This window comes from Grampus griseus, assembly GCF_964374135.1.
Source record: "Grampus griseus genome assembly, chromosome: 7".
NCBI lineage: Eukaryota > Metazoa > Chordata > Mammalia > Artiodactyla > Delphinidae > Grampus > Grampus griseus.
Window position 1 is genome coordinate 16,425,994 of NC_139001.1, and position 18,852 is coordinate 16,444,845.

The following is an 18,852-nucleotide window of genomic DNA, read 5'->3' on the forward strand; positions in this document are numbered from 1 at the left end:
AAGAAACATAGGAACAGGAAAGGGACCCCAAAATGATCTTTGTAAAGCTTGGTTCACAGAGCCAGGGGTGGTCTGGCCGTGTGTCCAGCCTTCTAGAGCTGGTCATCAAGGTTTAGATGCTACAGGCAATTCATCCGTCCATTTATCCAGCCTGCCAGTATGTCATGAACAGCTACCAAGATGCTATACGCAGTGCTGGAGATTTCATTGCAAACAGGATAGGCACATTTACTACTGCTACTGATCAAGAGGTGCATTCTACAGGGAGAGATGGGCCGGGAACCTCTAAACACACAGTTCATTACTGAACGATACTTGTGCAGAAGGCGGGGTTGACGAGAGGGTCTGTAAGAGTGAGGCTTTCCTTGTGGCTGGTACCGGCATCCCAGGAGTCCCTTCTTTTCTTATAAGCTGAAGATGACTGTTTTGCACTGTAGGCTAAGGACTGAGCTATATCATCACAGGGTCTATCAGGAAAAGAGGGTATGAATGGTACCAAATCTGAAAATTCTACTCTCATTTTTTCAGTTTTCTGGAAACCAGCTAGCTATCTGCGGTCTCCCAATTAGGTCAACGTCAGCTCTGTGCGGAAACAGGAAAGTAAAGACCCCACTTGAAAACCAACAGGGCCTGCCCACACCAACAGCAACCTCATGTCAACTCAGAAGCTAATGGCTCTTCCTTTACTTCTGTTGCTGTTGACACATTCTTGTCAGTTGCACTCCTGGTTCTGGTTTGCCTCACGCTCCGGAATCCGGCGCTCGGGCAGGCTCCTTGTCAGTGGGTGCTGTCGTGCCACTGCCATCAAGGTGTGACTGCTGTACGTAAGTGGTCGGACACCTGGGCCTGGTTACCAGCCTCGTAGAGACTGTTGTGTTGGTGGGAGGTGTTCTATCATCAGCGGTGGGAGTGATGGCCCAGTCTGCTCAGGTACATCTAGACATGACTCATTTCAAAGGACACAGCCAAGGGGAAAACCACAATTTACTGCTCATGTCACTTGTCTGGTATCTTAAGTCCACATCCAGGAATATTTTGTGACCTCACTGGAGAGCAAAGCGAGTCCTTTATGTCATTTACTTGGAACCCAAGCTCTGATCCCTGCTCCTCTATCCCCACTCTGGTCCAGGTCACCATTGTCTCTTCTTGGTCTCCCTCAACAGTCTCCTCACTAGTGACCCTGCTTCTACTGGTACTTCCCAACACCCATCTTCCACCAGCCCCCAGAGTGATCGTTTGAAAAATCTCTACCCTTGGAGATTGGAGCTTGGAGCTCGGTGTTGGCTTTCCTCCTCAAGCTTTCCCTAGAGACAGCTCTTCTTCTCTAATGGTTGCACACCTCATCAGGGGCCTTTGCAACTTCCTTTTTCTCTTGGAATGCTTTTCTCACATAAATCTTCACATTTGCTGGCCCTTTCTTAATTCAGAGCCCAGCTCATGGGTCACCTATAAAAGGCCTTCCCTAAACACCTGCTGTAAGCCCTTTCCCCAGTCTCTTTCATGTTACCACTTTGCTCTCTTGTAATTATACCTGAGCCATTAGAGTGTGTGCTCTTCCAAAGCACAGACGCCCTCTCTGTCATCCCCTCCCTCTGCCAGGCATATGCAGCTGCTTAAGTGTACATGTGGAGTGAGTGAGCCTTGATGCCATAGAGAAAAGACATCTGTTTTCTTCGTTCTCTTTTCTGATTTTAGTAAGTGGCAAAAGGAGCATAGGAACACTCAGAAATCTCTGCTAAGACAGGTAAGAGAAAGTTCAATAAAGAGTTTAAAGTTATGAATTTATGGGGGAGTGGGTTGTTTTGATAAGCCCGTAACTCAGACCCATGGCTGGTGAGTGGTCGAGCTCAGGTCCTGAGTTCTGTGGATGAGCCCACACCGGGCCTGGAAGGGAAGGTCAAGGTACTGGAGTCATTTGTTGAATAGCATTTGAACCAAACCATAAATGACTTTAATGTTTATTAAAACGTGTTAGCTCTTTCAGAATCATTGAGTCTATCACATCCTGGGAGGAGTATAGACCAGAATTTTAGAAGTTTAAAAAGAAATTTTATAAATTATGTAGTCTGGTGTCCTGAGAGGAAACAGAGGCCCAGAGACCTTCAGTTGGTAAATATTGGGACTAGAACCCAGCTCCGGTCCCCACAGAGCCTGGCCTCTGGATTCACTTCCTGCACTTACATATATGCTAGGAATGAATTCTGACATACCAAGTGTAACCTTGACGTAGCCTTGAGGAAAAAAGCTTCATTTTGTTCATGGAGATGATCATCCACCTGCCAAATGTTTTTAATGCTTTTCTTTTTTTTCTCTTCTGGGAGGAGGATTTATGACTTCAGCCTTTTTTTTTTACTTCTTCAAATCCGAACCTCCTTCAAAATGATCCCACCTCGGGGCTAGGAAAAAGTTTTCTATTCTAATACATAAAATACAGGTCTTCTCATGGCCTCAGCTTTCCAGACACAAAACTGATCTGCTTTTGACAGCTCTGTGGAAGGACTTTTAATGTTTCTCAACTGCTTTGTGATATACAGAAAGTAAGAGTAATTAGCAAAGAAATTAAACCATTTTCCAAAATCCAGGTTGGTTATGATCTTGTAACTAGAATCCTAAGAAACGTTTTCAATTTCCCATGCTGCTTATAATCATTTTTGAAGGTTAGTTCAGAAACTTGTTCTGGGCCAGTAAAGATTTTTGTACATCTGAGATGAATTTAGGTTATGTTAGTGAAATTCATTTCTTCTGTGTCTGGCAATAAGCCTGATTTGTTCTCCTGCTGGTTTAAATGGCTCTCACTGTCACCCCATCTATATTTTACAAACAAGAGTTGTCCCACTCTTCCTTCCTATGACCCAACACTGCGGGAACTTGTCAATATCATGGTCTTGTTTTTGTTTTTATTAATATCAATTTTCATCGTGATTGCTTGTGTTTGATATTTGGGATGAGATACAAATGAAGAGATGACGACTTGATATTTCCCCCTGGCATCCCTGTTTGTGATTTATAATTTATACCTGGGAAAGATTTACTGACCTAACTGATAATCCTTCCCAACAAAAGATAAACACCTGTATAAGTCATCAGTGTTAAGTCAGATGCACTTGAAAGGGACAAAGAATTCACCTGCAAGCACTTTTGGCATCTTGCCCTTTCCCATGAATTCAAACTGCTGACAGAGAAAGCTGAGGCTGCCAGAGCACTTTCAACAGGAGAGCTCCTGAGGGAGGGACCAGCCCCACCTGCCACACTGTAAGGACCATCGTAGAGGCCTGCCCTTTGTGCTTTCATTAGCGGAGATCCGGTGAAAGCGAAGAAATTGTCCTAGTGCTGTGGAGCTCAGACGTATGAATGTGCAGCTCCCCAGCCTCCCTTTTGTCCAAGTGGTCCTGTAGAAATCTCACAGGTAAGCCCTGACCAGTTGCTAGTCCTTCCTTGTCAAGGTGGGTGCCCATGGGCTCTCAGTGTCACGCTGCCTATTCCTGCTAGCTTTAAACTGATTTCTTGGGACCATGATCTGTCAGCCTGATGGGCTGAAAATGCATTAGATAAAGGATCAAACCCACCCCACCCCTGAAGCTTGCATGAGTGTAACTGAGTCAGTGGGAGAGAGTGAGTTGGTACTAGCACTGTTTTATTTAAGAGTGAAGTCATTGGTGATCTCAAATGTTTGGTCTGCTGGTTCTTGCTCTGATCTCTCAGATTGTCTCTATACAGCACCAAACACAGACGGTACACGTGCCCCATGACTTTCACTTGGTCTAGACTAGGACTCTTCAAGGAGCTCCTTGGGAATTTTTTGTTGTTGTTGTTCTCCTCAGACGTGAGCAGTGTTGGAATAGTCAAACACACGTAATATTAAATTACATGTAATTTAATGCTAATATTAAATGCTGGCCGATAGTTATATAAAATCACTAATCCACTAATGCAATACCAAAGACAAAACAAATGTTTAACCTGCTCATATCCATTTAACATAAATCCCCTTTTGATCATGAGTAACTCAGAATTTTAAAACTCTCTCCAAAAATTCTCAGTACGATAATTATTCAAAAAATAAACAGTGGGGCCTCCCTGGTGGCGCAGTGGTTGAGAGTCCGCCTGCCGATGCAGGGGACACGGGTTTGTGCCCCGGTCCGGGAAGATCCCACATGCTGCGGAGTGGCTGGGCCCGTGAGCCATGGCCGCTGAGCCTGCACGTCCGGAGCCTGTGCTCCGCAACGGGAGAGGCCACAACAGTGAGAGGCCCGCGTACCGCGGGAAAAAAAAAAAAAAAAAAGTAAACAGTGAAGGGGCCCATGATCAAAACCTCAGCAAAGAATTGTAATGCATCCTTAATAACGTTAGCAGTGAGTCTTTTAAAGCTTCTTTTTCTTCTTCTGAGCTCCTTGGGCCCCATCAACATAACAAAAAAGAAGAGGGAGGCACTGAGCAGTTGTTACTGTAGTCATTTCAGCCACATAAATCGTGATTTGTGACAACTCAGGCTGTAAAGTCGTTTGGATGACAATGACCAGCGACACTGCCAGTTAATCAAATAGTTGTTTAACATGTGTTTCTCTTGGTCTGGCCCTGGCTTCAGAACATATTTCATTCATTCCCAGTCTTTACAATCTTTACTTTTAAATGGAGAAACAGCAAGTATAGGATGTACCTAGAGTTAATGAGAGAACCTCCACTTGGGCTGTGATCTCCCTAAAAAGAGGGGCCTTGTCGAAATCAGCCTGGTAAATACCCAGAATGCCCACTTCCGTGATCTGTTCCTGGCTGGCAATCACTAACTCTTGTTTTATTTTTTCTGGGTAGAATCGGCTTCCTGGCCAAACTCTTTTTCCTTCAGGAACATTCTACTCAGGGGTCACCTGTTCTTACAGAGGCCATCTTTCTACTCCGTTCCTTCTATATGCAGACAGTCTTGGGACTTCCCTAGTGGTCCAGTGGTTAAGACTCCTTGCTTCCACTGCAGGGGGCGCAGGTTCCATCCCTGGTCGGGGAACTAAGATCCTGCAAGATCCTGCATGCTTGCGAGGCGCGGCCAAAAAAAAATAAGCAGATAGCCTTGGGTTAGGTGTGTCAGAAAGGTCCCCATAGAAGCCTGCAGGGACCCCTGCCAGAGAGCGTCCTTAAGATGGGAGTGGGGGCAGCAGTCTACTCTCTTCCTGAAGGCAACATTTCCCAGATTTCTTAGGGCTTAGTATGTGCTCAATGAATACTTTCTATCATGGTTACTATAAAAGCTTAACAAAAACATTATAATAATGCTTAATAAATGTTTGCTAAAACATGAACAGCCAAATGAATGAAAAGGTGTGCATACCTGCTAGTGGATGATCTCTTTACATAATAATGCTGATCACATCAAGTATTAAATTCAGAGTATGAGGAGTGGGATCCTTTATTCAGTGCTCTGACCTCTTATTTGAAATCAGTGGATGTGTAATGAACCACGAGTCTTTATGTACCCCAAAGATCAGAGGCCGAAGAAGGCGATAGCACAACTCATTGGTAAGTTGGTCCCTCTCTGAAATGTCAGGGGTAATCAAGTTCGGTGTGAATGACTTCAGAGTCGCATGCCATCCCTATGATTAATGTACTATCAGTGGTGAGGTTGGAGCCTATATAGCTGCACTTATTACGTTCCCATGTATTTTCAGTAATTTTATATTCAAGGTCAAGGCAGGGATTAGGTGTTTTTAAGAACACGATTAGGAAATTCCCTGGCAGTCCATGGGTTAGGACTCGGAGCTTTCACTACCAGGGTCCAGGTTCAATCGCTGGTCGGGGCACTTAGATCCCACAAGCTGCCTGGCACAGCCAAGAAAAAAAACATTAATAAAAAAGAATTTTTTTTAAGCCGTGATTAAACACTTTGTATGTTTAGCTCATCTTAAAGTATTTGTTTTTCTTGACTTTTTTTTCTTTATATTGTAGACATTTGTGATTTTTAACTTATATTTGTTTCCTTTCCTAATATAAACTTTTACATATTAGAAAAGCAGATAAACTTAAATTTTGTCAAAGCCTTAAAAACATTATTATAAATCATTCAATTAAGTTCTGCTCAACCTATGCAAATTTATATCTTCAATACGATCAATAAATTGAAAAAAAATCAATCATTAATCTCAAATTTTATCAAAGAAAGTCACAGTCATTGATATATGAAATTTAGTATGAAATAAAAGGAAAAGATCCACAAAATTTGTAGAGCTCTGGGGATTAGATTGTTGCCTTGAAATAGTCTCATTGTTTTTCAAGGCAATATTGAAATCCATGATTTGTTTTTTTTTTAATATAGCAAATTTTCAGTGTCCTAAATGGGAGCATAAGAACAAGGGTTAGAGGTAAGAATAAAGAATCTTTATTTAACAAACTACATATTAAACATATACATATATATATATAGAGAGAGAGATTACAGTTTGTTGTGCTGCCTTCTATTTTAAAATTGTTACCCCCTATAAAATTGAAATAACTTACTTGTTTCTAGCAATGCTCTATTCTGATTTATTATAAATTCATGTTAACTCCCATCTTAGAGAAAATTGTAAAGATCAAACTAAGTTAAAGTTTCTAGCCTCACTGTGGTCAATTCTGGTAGCAACCTCTGGGCTTTAGATCAGAATAGATTCTGTCTCTTTCAAAAATACTGAAGCCCTTTATTTGTCCTGTCAAGTCACTTACATCTAAATTTGGAAACCTAATTGCCTTTGTTGGAGCCCTTAAAAATTCCCCCATGAGAGAGAATCCCAAACTGATGTAGCCAGAGATTGGAGCTAGCAACCTACATTCAGGTCAGTACTTTTACATATATACAGAGGAAGGCTTTTTTTTTTTCTTTTTTTGCGGTACATGGGCCTCTCACTGTTGTGGCCTCTCCCGTTGCAGAGCACAGGGTCTGGACGCGCAGGCTCAGCGGCCATGGCTCACGGGCCCAGCCGCTCTGCCACATGTGGGATCTTCCCGGACCGGGGCACGAACCCGTGTCCCCTGCATCGGCAGGTGGACTCTCAACCACTGCGCCACCAGGGAAGCCCCAGAGGAAGGCTTTTTTAAAGCAGTTTCTGGCAATGGAATTATGCCTTATTAATATGCTGAATCTACTAACTCATTTTCTTCTTTTCCATGTTTAGTTGAACTTTGTCTTTGGAATTTCTTCTGTTCACGTTGACTCCCTCCAAGTTTACCAAAGAGAAATAGCTCCTCAAATAATTAGACTGTGTGTTTTTGAGGCAAGCAGGGAAAATAATAAGTTATTTCTCCATTGCATTCTTTTTACTTGTGTTCAGTAATTTTTGTGGAGTTAATTTAAATTTAGCAGGCTTTATGTGAACTTGCTTCTAGAGGATTTACTGCATCTTATGTGAAAACCGTCTGCATCTGACATTTTAGAATTACCTACCTATTTATGGAATTATACTGCATTCTGTTGAAAGAGCAAGTCAATTTTCAGTGTAGATTTTTTCTGTCATTTTCTTCCCCTTTGTCTATTTTTTGTGAAAGCTAGTTCCAGGATAAGAGTGGAAACAATGGAAGGAGCTGGAGGGTAGAGAATAGGATGGAACAGTGGTTTGCTGAAGGAGATGGTCTGCATCACAAACTATTGATGGAAAAAAGAAACCTCAAAACCCAACCCAATAATTTACTTAATTTTAAAAATGTTCTTACATATTTTTAAAATAAAACTTTACCTGAAACCTATCTTGTGTATGATCACTAAATAAGTTGCCGATGCTATGAGACAGAATTCAATCCAGGGTTTTTCACATCATGTTAACAAAGGAAACAAAACAATGAACACGTTATCTCATAGTGTTTTTGAAATTATATCCAGTTCTGTTCAAAAACAAAACAAAAACTTGAGTTTTATTTATTTATTATTTTTTAAAAATATATGGATTATGTGCACCTTTGCAGCCTGTTATATCCCACTGTAGTAATAATATGTTACCCTTTTAGTGAGTAGTTAATACAGACCGGGCACTGTGCTTCACTGCATAGGTATTGTCTCATCTAATAAGTACATCAGCCCCCAAGTCAGGCTACATCACTTTCTTACCATTGCTGCAAAAGAGTAAACTTTCCACCAACCATCTTACTGGAAAAGTAATTTGACTCAGTACTATAATATGTACATTCACTTTAAATTGGCTTTTAGGGAAGGGTTTTTAAAGGCAACATTTGAGGTGACTGCTGCAGGATATATGACTTTCTTCTGATTGGTTAGTGATGAGGTAACAGGGGGTGTTCCAGGAATCTTAATCATCAACTTTCTGATTCCAACCAGTCTGGGGTCTCATTGTAGTTACTATTTACCACCTGGGTGGGGGTCATAGTTCCTACGGAACTCAAAGATGTCTATCCGATTGTCATGTATAGCCCTTGAGGAGGAACTAGGGCTCTGTTTTATCTCTGAGCTATTGTTCAAGCTATCTTGCTTAACTGCTTTTCCTTTGTTTCTGCATTCCATCACTTCTCTGATTAGTAACTGCTTGGAACTCGGGGAGACACTGCAGGGTAACAGAGATCAAGGAACCTTAGATTCCAGGCTTGATCCTGGCATACTCTAGAAGGAATGGTGGGCAAGTCATTCATCTCGAAAATGAGTGTGTTGGACTAGATTTAATATTGGCAAAGTATGACCCCCAGGCCTGACATCTGTTTTTTATGGTCTGAGAGCTAAGAATGATTTTTATAAATGACATTTGCAAACAATTTGATAATAAGGCACACTTTTTTTGAACTCCAATTAAGTGGAATATTATCCCTCCAGATAGGAATTCCATTCTTCTCATTAATACATAGCACTTAATTGTTACTATTATATTCTGAATTTCATCAATTAAAAATTTTTGTAGAAATTTCTTAGAATTTTATCTTGTTATGTAATTACCTTCTTAATATCCTTGGTCTTCCTCTTGGCCTGCAAAGCCTAAATTTTTTACTATCTAGCGCTTTACAGAAATGTTTGCTCGCCCCTGGATTAGATGATCTCTAAGCTTCCTTAAAAAACTCAATTTCCATTTTTTTTTTTCCAACACATTTCAGGAAAACCAGTCGTGGAATGCAGATGACTGGCACAGTGTGGTTTTGCCAGTGTTTTGCTATTTATGAATGGAATAGTCGGTGGTCCCAAAGCAGAGCCCAGTTTCCCTGTAACAATTGTCCATCTTTACCCTGTAGATTTCAAAAGCATGAGGAGATCTATAAGCCTGATATATAGGTTAAGCTACACTGCCTGGGTTAGAAAACCAACCCTGCCTTGGGCAGATCGTTAACCTCTCTGCCTCAGTTTTCCCGTCTGTACTATGGGGGATTTGTTGATGTTCACAACTTCCCCAAAGATGGCTGGAGATTGCACATTTCTGCAAAAACCTGAAAGCAGAAACCTTCTTTAGAGACCTCATTTAATTTTATTTTTTAATTTTTTTATACATTTAATTTTTTTTAATTAAAAATTTTTTTTTGTTTGGCCTCACTATGCAGCATGCGGGATCTTAGTTCCCTGAGCAGGGATCAAACCTGTGTCCCCTGCATTGGGAGCACGGAGTCTTAACCACTGGACCACCAGGGAAGCCCCCAGAAATTCTCTTTGATAGATTGTTTTCCCCTTAGGAAAACCTCTTATGTTATTCATATAATATACAGTCTAGCAAGTGAACAGTTAATCAGAAACTAATTTGATAATGGCCATTACATAACTTTGATATTTCTAAAATAAATTCCTAAGCATACTGAAAATACTGTATATCCAGTACACCAAAGGCAGAGTTCCCCATAGTACCCGTCTGGAAGTGTGTGCCTAATATCCTACCCACAGGATGAGGGTAGAGGGGCCCACAGGCCTCCCACAGCCAAATGTTCCCCCTGGACCCGTTTGCAAAAATGGCTCAGATTGCCCCAAGGGAGCCACTGTTGGAATTTCATCTTTAACCTTCTGGAGACTCCAAATTAAAATGCAAATTTTTTACCCAGGAAGGTAATTTTTAACACATTAATGTTTATTTGTTAGTACTTTAGCACAAATTAGGTTTTCTCAAATTAGCCAGCTGCCTGAGAGCAGTGCTTAAATAGAAGTGAATCAGACTCCCAGAGGTGGGTTCCGGGTAAATTTGAGTAAAGGTCCATCCCCCATCACTGTCAGTGCCCAGCATTTGCAAGAGTTCACACATGAACACACACACACACACACACACACACGTGCGCGCGCGCGACTTAAGATTCCAGACTTTAGCATAGCATTATTCAATAGAAATACAGTGCAAGTCACACAGATGATTTTAAGGTTTTTAGTAGCCACATTAAAAAATGTAAAGTTTCAAAGGTGAAATTAAATTTAATGGTATTTTATTTAACTCAGTATATCCAAAATGTTGCTTCAAGATGTAATCAATATAAAAATTATTAATAAGTTAGTTCTCCTTTTTGAGTACGAAGTCTTTGAAATCTCCTGTGTATTTCACATTTACAGTTTGTCTCAATTCGGACCAGTCCCGTTTCAAGCACTCAGGGCCTGCTTGTGGCCAGTAGTTACTCTGGACAGTGTAGACCTGGAAAGTGGGTCACAGACATGTGGTTGACTGAGGCAGCAACCTGGTGGGCTGGAGGGACAAAAGGAAGTTGGGACCACCCGTACTTCCCCATCACTCAATTATATCAGTGTCACATTTTGCTAGAAGTCAGTCTTAATGCTGACTCCACCACTTAGCTGTGTGACCTCGGGCAAGTTACTTAAAACCCTCAGTTTTTTCATTTGCATGTAAACACCGTAAATGCTCAATGAATATTTGATGTATCATCACAATTGATATTATTAGTAGCTATTTTTACAAACTAAATGAGTTTAAACGTGAACTATAAAGGCAGTCAGGTGCAATCAATCTTTCTGTATTTCTCTAAAAAGGAGAAAAATGACCAAACATCTATATATATAATATCTTTTAAGAGTAGGTTTCACTAGTTCCTGAAATTGGGCATTCCACCTCATGCAAATCATCTATACACTAAGAAATCCTGAAGATACTACCTTGCCTTAAGAACCATTTTGTTTTTGTTTTTAACCAAAAGTAGTTATATTTAAATATTCCACAAAGGAACTTCTACAGAAGACTGTCCTAAAATACAACCTCATTATAGTAGTGGGTCAGCCAATGAAACAAAAGTTTTTCTTTCTCTTCTTTGTCCTCATTTGTCTTCCTTTATTTAAAGTCAGCAGAAGGAACTAATTAAGGCAAAGCTAACGGAGAAGAATTCAGAGTTTTGCATGGCACATGTGAATTAATCTTCCCACAATGGCATATTTGAAAGATCAAGTAAGGCACTCCTTCTCTGTACCCCATCTAGTGAACCCTCACCAGCAACGGGGCAGAAGGAAGGCATGTCTTGGGTGTGCAGTTGGGCTCTCTCCAAACTTGCTTACCAAGTCACTATCATTCAAAACTACAGTGTAATGGTTTTCACCCAAAAGAGAATGATGGAAAATCATAACACGTGTCAATGCTTGCTATACACGTTTCATGGGGGTTTTGTTTAGAATGAAAGATGTAGTGAAGATTTTAAGGCGCAAATAAATGGTGATTAAATATGGAATGTACTTACACATCCATGCACCAAACGCTGCAAGGCTGTGAACCACACAGAGCAAAGAAATGTACTTAGCCATCAGTTTAGAAGGTCATTTTGAATGTAGGCAGCAAAAATGGCTGTGTGCATGAAAAACCACTACTGTATTTTGTATCCTGAAATATTAATAACATGGTCTTAATGTAGTTGAAGACACAAGAATGTGTTAAGGGTAGCAAGGGTCGCTGAGAATAGCACAATGACAATTTTGTATTTTCTGCTTGCGCTTGTAAAAGCAAGAGGAAAAGAGAGTAAAAATAGTGTGTTTAAAGAACAGCAGCCTTCAATTTCCCAAATAGATATAAAACTCTGTATTCTCCAAATAAATTCACAAATACTTACTCTTGGTAACATTAATATACTGGCTTCAGGGAAACAGAAAAGAAGTATAAAACTGAAAATTCATTTTTCCCTTAAATAAACATGTATATATACAACTAATTTTTGAACTTTAGGAAATTCAAGATATCCTTCAATTTGATTTTTGTGAACTAGGAATTCAATTCTTTAACTGGAAGTAGTCTTATTGGAATAGAAGTGGAGGAAATAGCAATGCTTTTTTTTCCTTAAGTTTTTGAATGTGTTCTGTTTTCACATGGCAATGAATCAGTCATAGGCCAATTTTGTTGTCAATCTCCCTCTCCCACTGTGAGTTGTTACATTTTGATGCCTGATGAAACGAAGGTGCACAAGGATTAGGCAGGAACGTGGAAAGTTTTCCTCCAACATCCAGATGTGAAAAAATAAAAGCAATTTATCCCTTATTGGCCGTCCCAGCCCCGAGCGACCAGGTTTCCACAAGTTGCCTTTGTGGGCTGTGACTGACCGAGTGAGACACGAGACCCAGTGGGTTTGTGTCAAGTTCAAGGACTCATTGTGTTTGAAGTGGAAAGAACGAGTTTGACCCTCTGTGCTTCTTCCTGCCAAAGCCACAGTTTTTGATTTTAATCGAAACCCTAGGGCCATCTTAAGCGTGACCAAGAAGCACCTTGCATGTTGAACCTTATCTAATGATATGATGCGTATCATATTGAGACATAAATCTCAGTCATAGTCATTGGAGCAACTTGTTTTTCTAAGATGCTGCGGTCCAGTGACAGACGAAAGCAAATAAGGGAGAGCTTGATCTCCGAGCGCTTTTATTGTCGGTGCTCCACACGCCATAAAGTTTTGGCTCGTTAAAGGGAATTCCATAAGCAACTTTAGTTAATAATGGTGAAGTAACTGCGCGCTTCTCTGGTGCTTCTGCTGAACTCCGTTTCCGCCTGCCGTTACCAGAGCATGATTAAGAAAATACCAACAGGATGTGCTGGACGGGGGAACAGACTTCAACTTGAAGCCATACAGATGCTTGATGGATGAGTAACGAGACAGGGAATGTGGCCATTTCTCCTCGGAGAATCACATAGTTCTGTGGATCTCTTTTTATCTACTGGTTTGAGTAAAATCTGCTGGCGCGGTTGGTCTCTTGCGGTGGTCACGCTGATGGAAAAGGCCCTTCTCCCAGCTGATATTTTTGATAATTTAGAAATACCCGAAGTGTGTGATAAATGGAGAAAATTGAGAGGGAATCATACTGGAAAGATTGTGGGTAACTGTAACATTTTTATCGTACCTCTGGTCTCATAAAATAACTTTATTTTTAATGGCCTTGTCACTGTGGGTTTAATATGGATGGTGTCAGTCAATTTTTATTTGAGGTTGAGACAGATTTGGGAGGTGATCTTGAAGGGCATAGGGGAGAAAAAAAGGGAGAGAAAGACGCTATTAATTATTATTTATAGTGAGATTTCCCAGAATTATTGAGTCTTTCCACATTAGTCAAAGCGGTCCTCGGTGTCAGTGTGATGTTAGATGAGGTCATGGAAAGCGTGTCAGGTGCATAAGGAACTATATGGCCCTGGCCCATGTTCTCTCTCCACCAGCCACTTGGGCTGTGTGTGCAGAGGGAGGGCGGTGTTGGAAAAATGGAGGAAGAGGGAAACATGAGGGTTTTATGAATTTGAAAATGAACGCCAATATCTGCCAATCTTGAAAAAAAATCTGAACATATTATATTCCAGAATCTACCGTGGGTAGTTTTATATTATTTTCCCCTGAAATCATGATCCATGTCTTACCAACTCTTTTCTTTTATGCTTGGTTGCTTCTGTTGGTCTTTCACTTTGGTTCTCTCTGTAGCTGAGCGTAATTAGGAAATAATCACCTACCAATTTTTTGTTGGCGCTGGGATACACTTCCAGCTATTTGGTTCAAAACCATGCTGTCAGATTCCATAGCATGGGGCCAAGAGTACAGGCTTTGGGGGCCGAGCACTTGCAGTCAAAGCTGGTCCCTGACATTTACCAGATGCATGGTCTGGTGCCGACAGTTTACCGCTCAAAGCTGGTATTCCTCATTTCCAAGGTAAGACTAGTAACAGTGCCTGTGGAAAGGGGGCGCCGTAAGGATCAAACGGCATCATGCATATAAGCACGTAGGAAGCGCTGGGTGAACTTCAGCTGTGCTTTTATTGACACAACCGGTTTTAAGAAATTTTTTTTCCACAGGGCTTTGCCACCTGACCGTAATGTTAATGGCTCTTAAAGAGTGACTGTTATCAACAAATGTTTTGGGTTGTTTTACCTGCATCTCAAACCAGATGCTCACTAGTGATTAGCAAAAATGTCTCCTTTCTTCTGAATCAAGGAGGTAACATTTCACTTTGCTATGTTATCAGGGGTTTATGTTGATTTTTTTTTTTTTCTGCTTTCCTTTAGCTTGCAAAATTGGATATTACAAGGCCCTGTCCACGGACGCCAGCTGTGCCAAGTGTCCACCACACAGCTATTCTGTCTGGGAAGGGGCCACGTCGTGCACCTGTGACCGAGGCTTTTTCAGAGCCGACAGCGATGCTGCCTCCATGCCCTGCACCCGTAAGTTGTACGCTCATCTCCCGTTTCTTAGATGCCAACAGCTTTCATTTCCACCTAGCAGGGCACTGCTAGGCCTTCTCCCAGGATAACCATGCAGGGCGCAAATGAAATGAAACATGCATCTTTTCTCAGTCAGAGCAGGGGCAATCCTTAGGGAAAGAAAGGCTCTTTCTCACTGAGTTTGTCGCCTTCAAGATGCACAGCTGCCAACAGACGACTTGGTGGAGCAGAGATTGAACATTCAGGGGTTGTCTGACACAGTGTAATTAGAGCTGAGAATGGAATTTATAAACGGCTTTACCGTTTCATCTAGGACTCCTGGGGAAGAGTGACAGCTGCAAGGGAAACAGGTATAGGATGGGATCACATGTGGGCAAGTGGTTTCAGTTCTGTGCACAGATGTCATAGCTTGCAATGTCATTACCTTCTTCCTTCTTTCCTCAGAGTTTTGTGTTCATAACATTTAGACCCGGATCCTAATAAATGCTTGTTTAATGATAGACACTGAACACATGCTGGGTTAAGGAGTGGATGGGGTTGGCACCTCGGTATGCAGGGGAATAGAGAACTCCTTTCTCACACTTTACGTGGACAGTGTTTCCGGGGGTTGACATTCCTTTCATGCATACTCTGGGATTCATAGACCCTGCAGTGGCTATGACCTTGACCAGAGCAGGGAGTGGTGGGCCCGGGTATTCCACCCCTGTGTTCTCATTGACTGAGACTGTGTTTGGAGGGACAGAGCTGAGTGGCCAGGCACAGGGGCTTTCCACAGGTTTTGGCTTTGTCTCGCAGCCCACCATTTAGTACCCAAACGACTGCTTAGCCTTTTAAGTTTCAGTCTCCTCATCTGTAGAATGGTCTAATAATAGTACCTCCCTCATGGTTGTTGCTACTCAGTCCACTCATGTTATTTACATACTGTGTAAAATGTATAAAATCATGCTACTTGGCAGATGTTAGCTTTTACTGTCATCAGGACTTTCATTATTTTGTTCCTTAACTACCGTACATTCCATCTTGGCTGGCCTGTAAACATCACTGCAGATAGCAGGTTGTTTTTCTGGTTTGGAGTCAGTTGGGTCAGCTGGGGGGCCATTGTCTAGCCCAGTCAAAGACCACCTTTAAAAGGAGTGAGCGGAGAGGGCTTCCCTGGTGGTGCAGTGGTTGAGAGTCCGCCTGCTGATGCAGGGGACACGGGTTCGTGCCCCGGTCCGTGAAGATCTCACGTGCCGTGGAGCGGCTGGGCCCGTGAGCCATGGCCGCTGAGCCTGCGCGTCCGGAGCCTGTGCTCCGCAACGGGAGAGGCCACAACAGTGAGAGGCCTGCGTACTGCAAAAACAAAACAAAAACAAAAAGCAAAACAACAACCAAAAAAAGGAGTGAGCGGAGAAACGTCAGGGCCATCCCAAATTTGTACTGAAATTGCTGTACCCTCCGGAGTTCATTTCATAACCAGAGAGGATAATAATTATTGTCATAATAACTACAACAACCATTTTATCATTATACCAAGTGATGCATTAGGCACTTTTGATTAACTTATCATAGGGCTCATATGATAACAATCTACGAGATGGACATTATCTTTATTTTAGAGATGAGGTAACTACCAGCTCAGAGATGTTAGGGGTCGTGACCAGGACTACAGCCCAGCTTGGTGATGGTGCTGCAAGACCAGAAGCCTCACACAGTTTCTATTTATTGGGGGGCACTCTTGCCCTCTTCCTTAGCTCATGCACAAATTTTCAGAGGGAAGGAGTATATTAGGGCCAGGCTTAGTTGTAAACATAACTGGACGAAGATTTCCTCATCTTCTTTTTCTGTTCCTTCCATAGACTAAGTACTTTCTCTGGATGCCACGTATATTTGATATGCTCAAGTCCAGCCCGTTTCTTTTCCAATCTAAATATTCTTCTCTTATGTTCCATTGTGTGCAATTAGTTTAATAATAAACTCTCCTCCTCTGTCCACACCCACTACCAACATTTCTCCAGTTGAGATTTTAGGGCATAATAGCAAGCTCAGAGGGAAATATAGTGGGACGACAGTGTGATATTGCCCTCAATTTGCATCATGCAGTCCAACACCTACATTCCACACGGAGAAGTCTTCTCCAGGCTGGGGCTTGATTGTGAACCTCATAAAATTCACCTGTGATGGCAAGGCGACCTGGCTTTTTCTCCCAGGTATTTTTAGTCTTATGATTCTGATCTGTTATCTAGCGTTCTAGGGGGCCACAGGCCAATCACTTAATTCTTGCAGCTTGCCGTGTGGGAGCTTAGGGAGACCCCAAAGGTTGCCACATGCCTGAGTTACTGGTATGTTTACCATACGTGTAAAAGTGGTTTCTGAACCCTTGGAGTTGTATGTTTCTGTAGGAGTAAATTATTAGCTTTACCCTGACTACGCCAATGAGAGAAAGAAAATATTGATTTTAGCCTATGGTTAGACCTGAAAGTTTAACATGAAAGTAACTTTTGCATTTTTCAGGGATTGTTTTCAAGAGAGGTGGCTTTTTGTGCCATTGATAAGAGACCCATGAAAATACCAAAGCAATATGTGATCCTTAACACTCTCCTAACAAGATCATTGCATTTATTGTATCTCTCTGACTCTGAGTTAAGAGGAAACACAGTGCTGATGTTAATAATACCACACACTTGAGAGGCTACTTAATCTCTCCAAGCCTCAGTTTACTGATCTATAAAATGGGGTTCTCACTATCTAACTGTGAGATGGTTTTAAGAATTAAACAAGAAGGGACTTCCTGGTGGTCCAGTGGTTAAGACTCCGTGCTCCTAGTGCAGGAGGTCTGGGTTCGATCCCTGATCAGGGAACTAGATCCTGCATGCTGCAACTAAAAGAGCCCACATGCCTCAACTAAAGATCCCACACGTGGCAATGAAGAGCCTGCGTGCTGCAACTAAGACCCAGAGCAGCCAAATAAATAAATAAATATTTTTAAAAAAGAAGAAGAATTAAACAAGAAGATATTTGCAAAGGTCTGGCACATGGTAGGGATATAACGAATGTTTGTTCTCTTCTTTTATCCCCAGCTGGTCACTTCCTTCCCCAAATGACCTCCACAGCAGACAGCCAGTGCATCTCACTGCCCCTCTAAAGGGATTGTCTCACTTGACTACATGATTAAATTACCAGTGGCTGTACTGTACTCCAGAAGCTCTGGGGGTAGGACTGAGGCATCAGTATTTTCAAAAGTTGCCCCCATAATTCTACTGTACAGACAAGGTTGAGACCACTTCTCTACAGAGTTGAATTTTTAAGTTTTATTTTTTAATTTAGTAAATATTAACTACACAAGACTCTTTAAGACCTCTTTGAGATAGGGGTAATCTGGGAGGTGACCATATTTTGCTAACAGATAGACTAGTAAATTAAACAAAAGAATTAGAATCTATTCTAGCCTACGGCTCTCCTTTTAGATTTCTTCCATCCTGGTGAATACAGTGGACCTGCATTGTCCAAGACGGTAGCCACGAGGCACACGTGACTGTTTTAATGGCCACATTTCAGGGCTCAACAGCCACATGTGGCTAGTGGTGACCATACTGAACAGCACTGCTATAGAATATTTCTATGATCACAGAAAGTTCCATTGGACAGTGCGGTGGTAGATTTTTCAATAGAGAAGACAGTGGGAGTTTCTCAGAGAACCCCTTGATCAAATAACCCAGAAAATGAAGCCCTTCCCCCTCGCCCCGCCCCCAGCTTTATCGGCTTCTCCTGACAAGATGTGGGGATGGAAAGGAACATAAACATCAGGGATCCTTTCAAAGTGATTCCAGCCTCTAATCAGTTCTTCCCAGTTGGTTAAGCCAGGTGACAAACCCAATCCCCTTGTGCTGACAGCCATGATAATCAGGGACTTCTTTGTTCATTATGCTGTCTTTAACCCCAACATTCTTATGCAGCCCTGAGTTTAGTGATCGCTCACTGTGACGGCACACTAATGAAGAAATAAAACACACTCTCTGAGACTCATTCTTCTGGCCAAAGAGAGACTCTGCTCCACTGGCTTGTAAAATCAGGTTTTTGTTCACTTGGAGAACGATTAGACCCGGAATACAAGCAGCATTGGCTAATTTAGAAGGAAACACCTAAGAAGTTCTTCACACCGTCGACATTGCTGGAGAACTTCAGAGAATTTAATGGAGAATAAACTTTATCTCTAGGAGGACTTTGGATGGAGCTTCTGGTTAGGTTAGGTTAGCATAAATGGCTGTGAGTTAGATAGGCAGTTTTCAATGGAGGCATCATGTGAACATTTTCAAGAAAATAATCTGTACCT

General features: G+C 41.7%; 1 protein-coding gene across 1 annotated transcript in view; it reads left to right on the plus strand.

Annotated features, from left to right (window-relative positions):
• The window catches only part of EPHA4 (EPH receptor A4), a 135,943-nt gene that overhangs the window by 48,253 nt on the left and 68,838 nt on the right, over positions 1 to 18,852 (plus strand). The window contains exon 4 of the mRNA XM_082658173.1: positions 14,385 to 14,540. Coding sequence (XP_082514299.1) covers positions 14,385 to 14,540 — 156 coding nt within the window. The remainder of the gene's footprint in view (positions 1 to 14,384; positions 14,541 to 18,852) is intronic.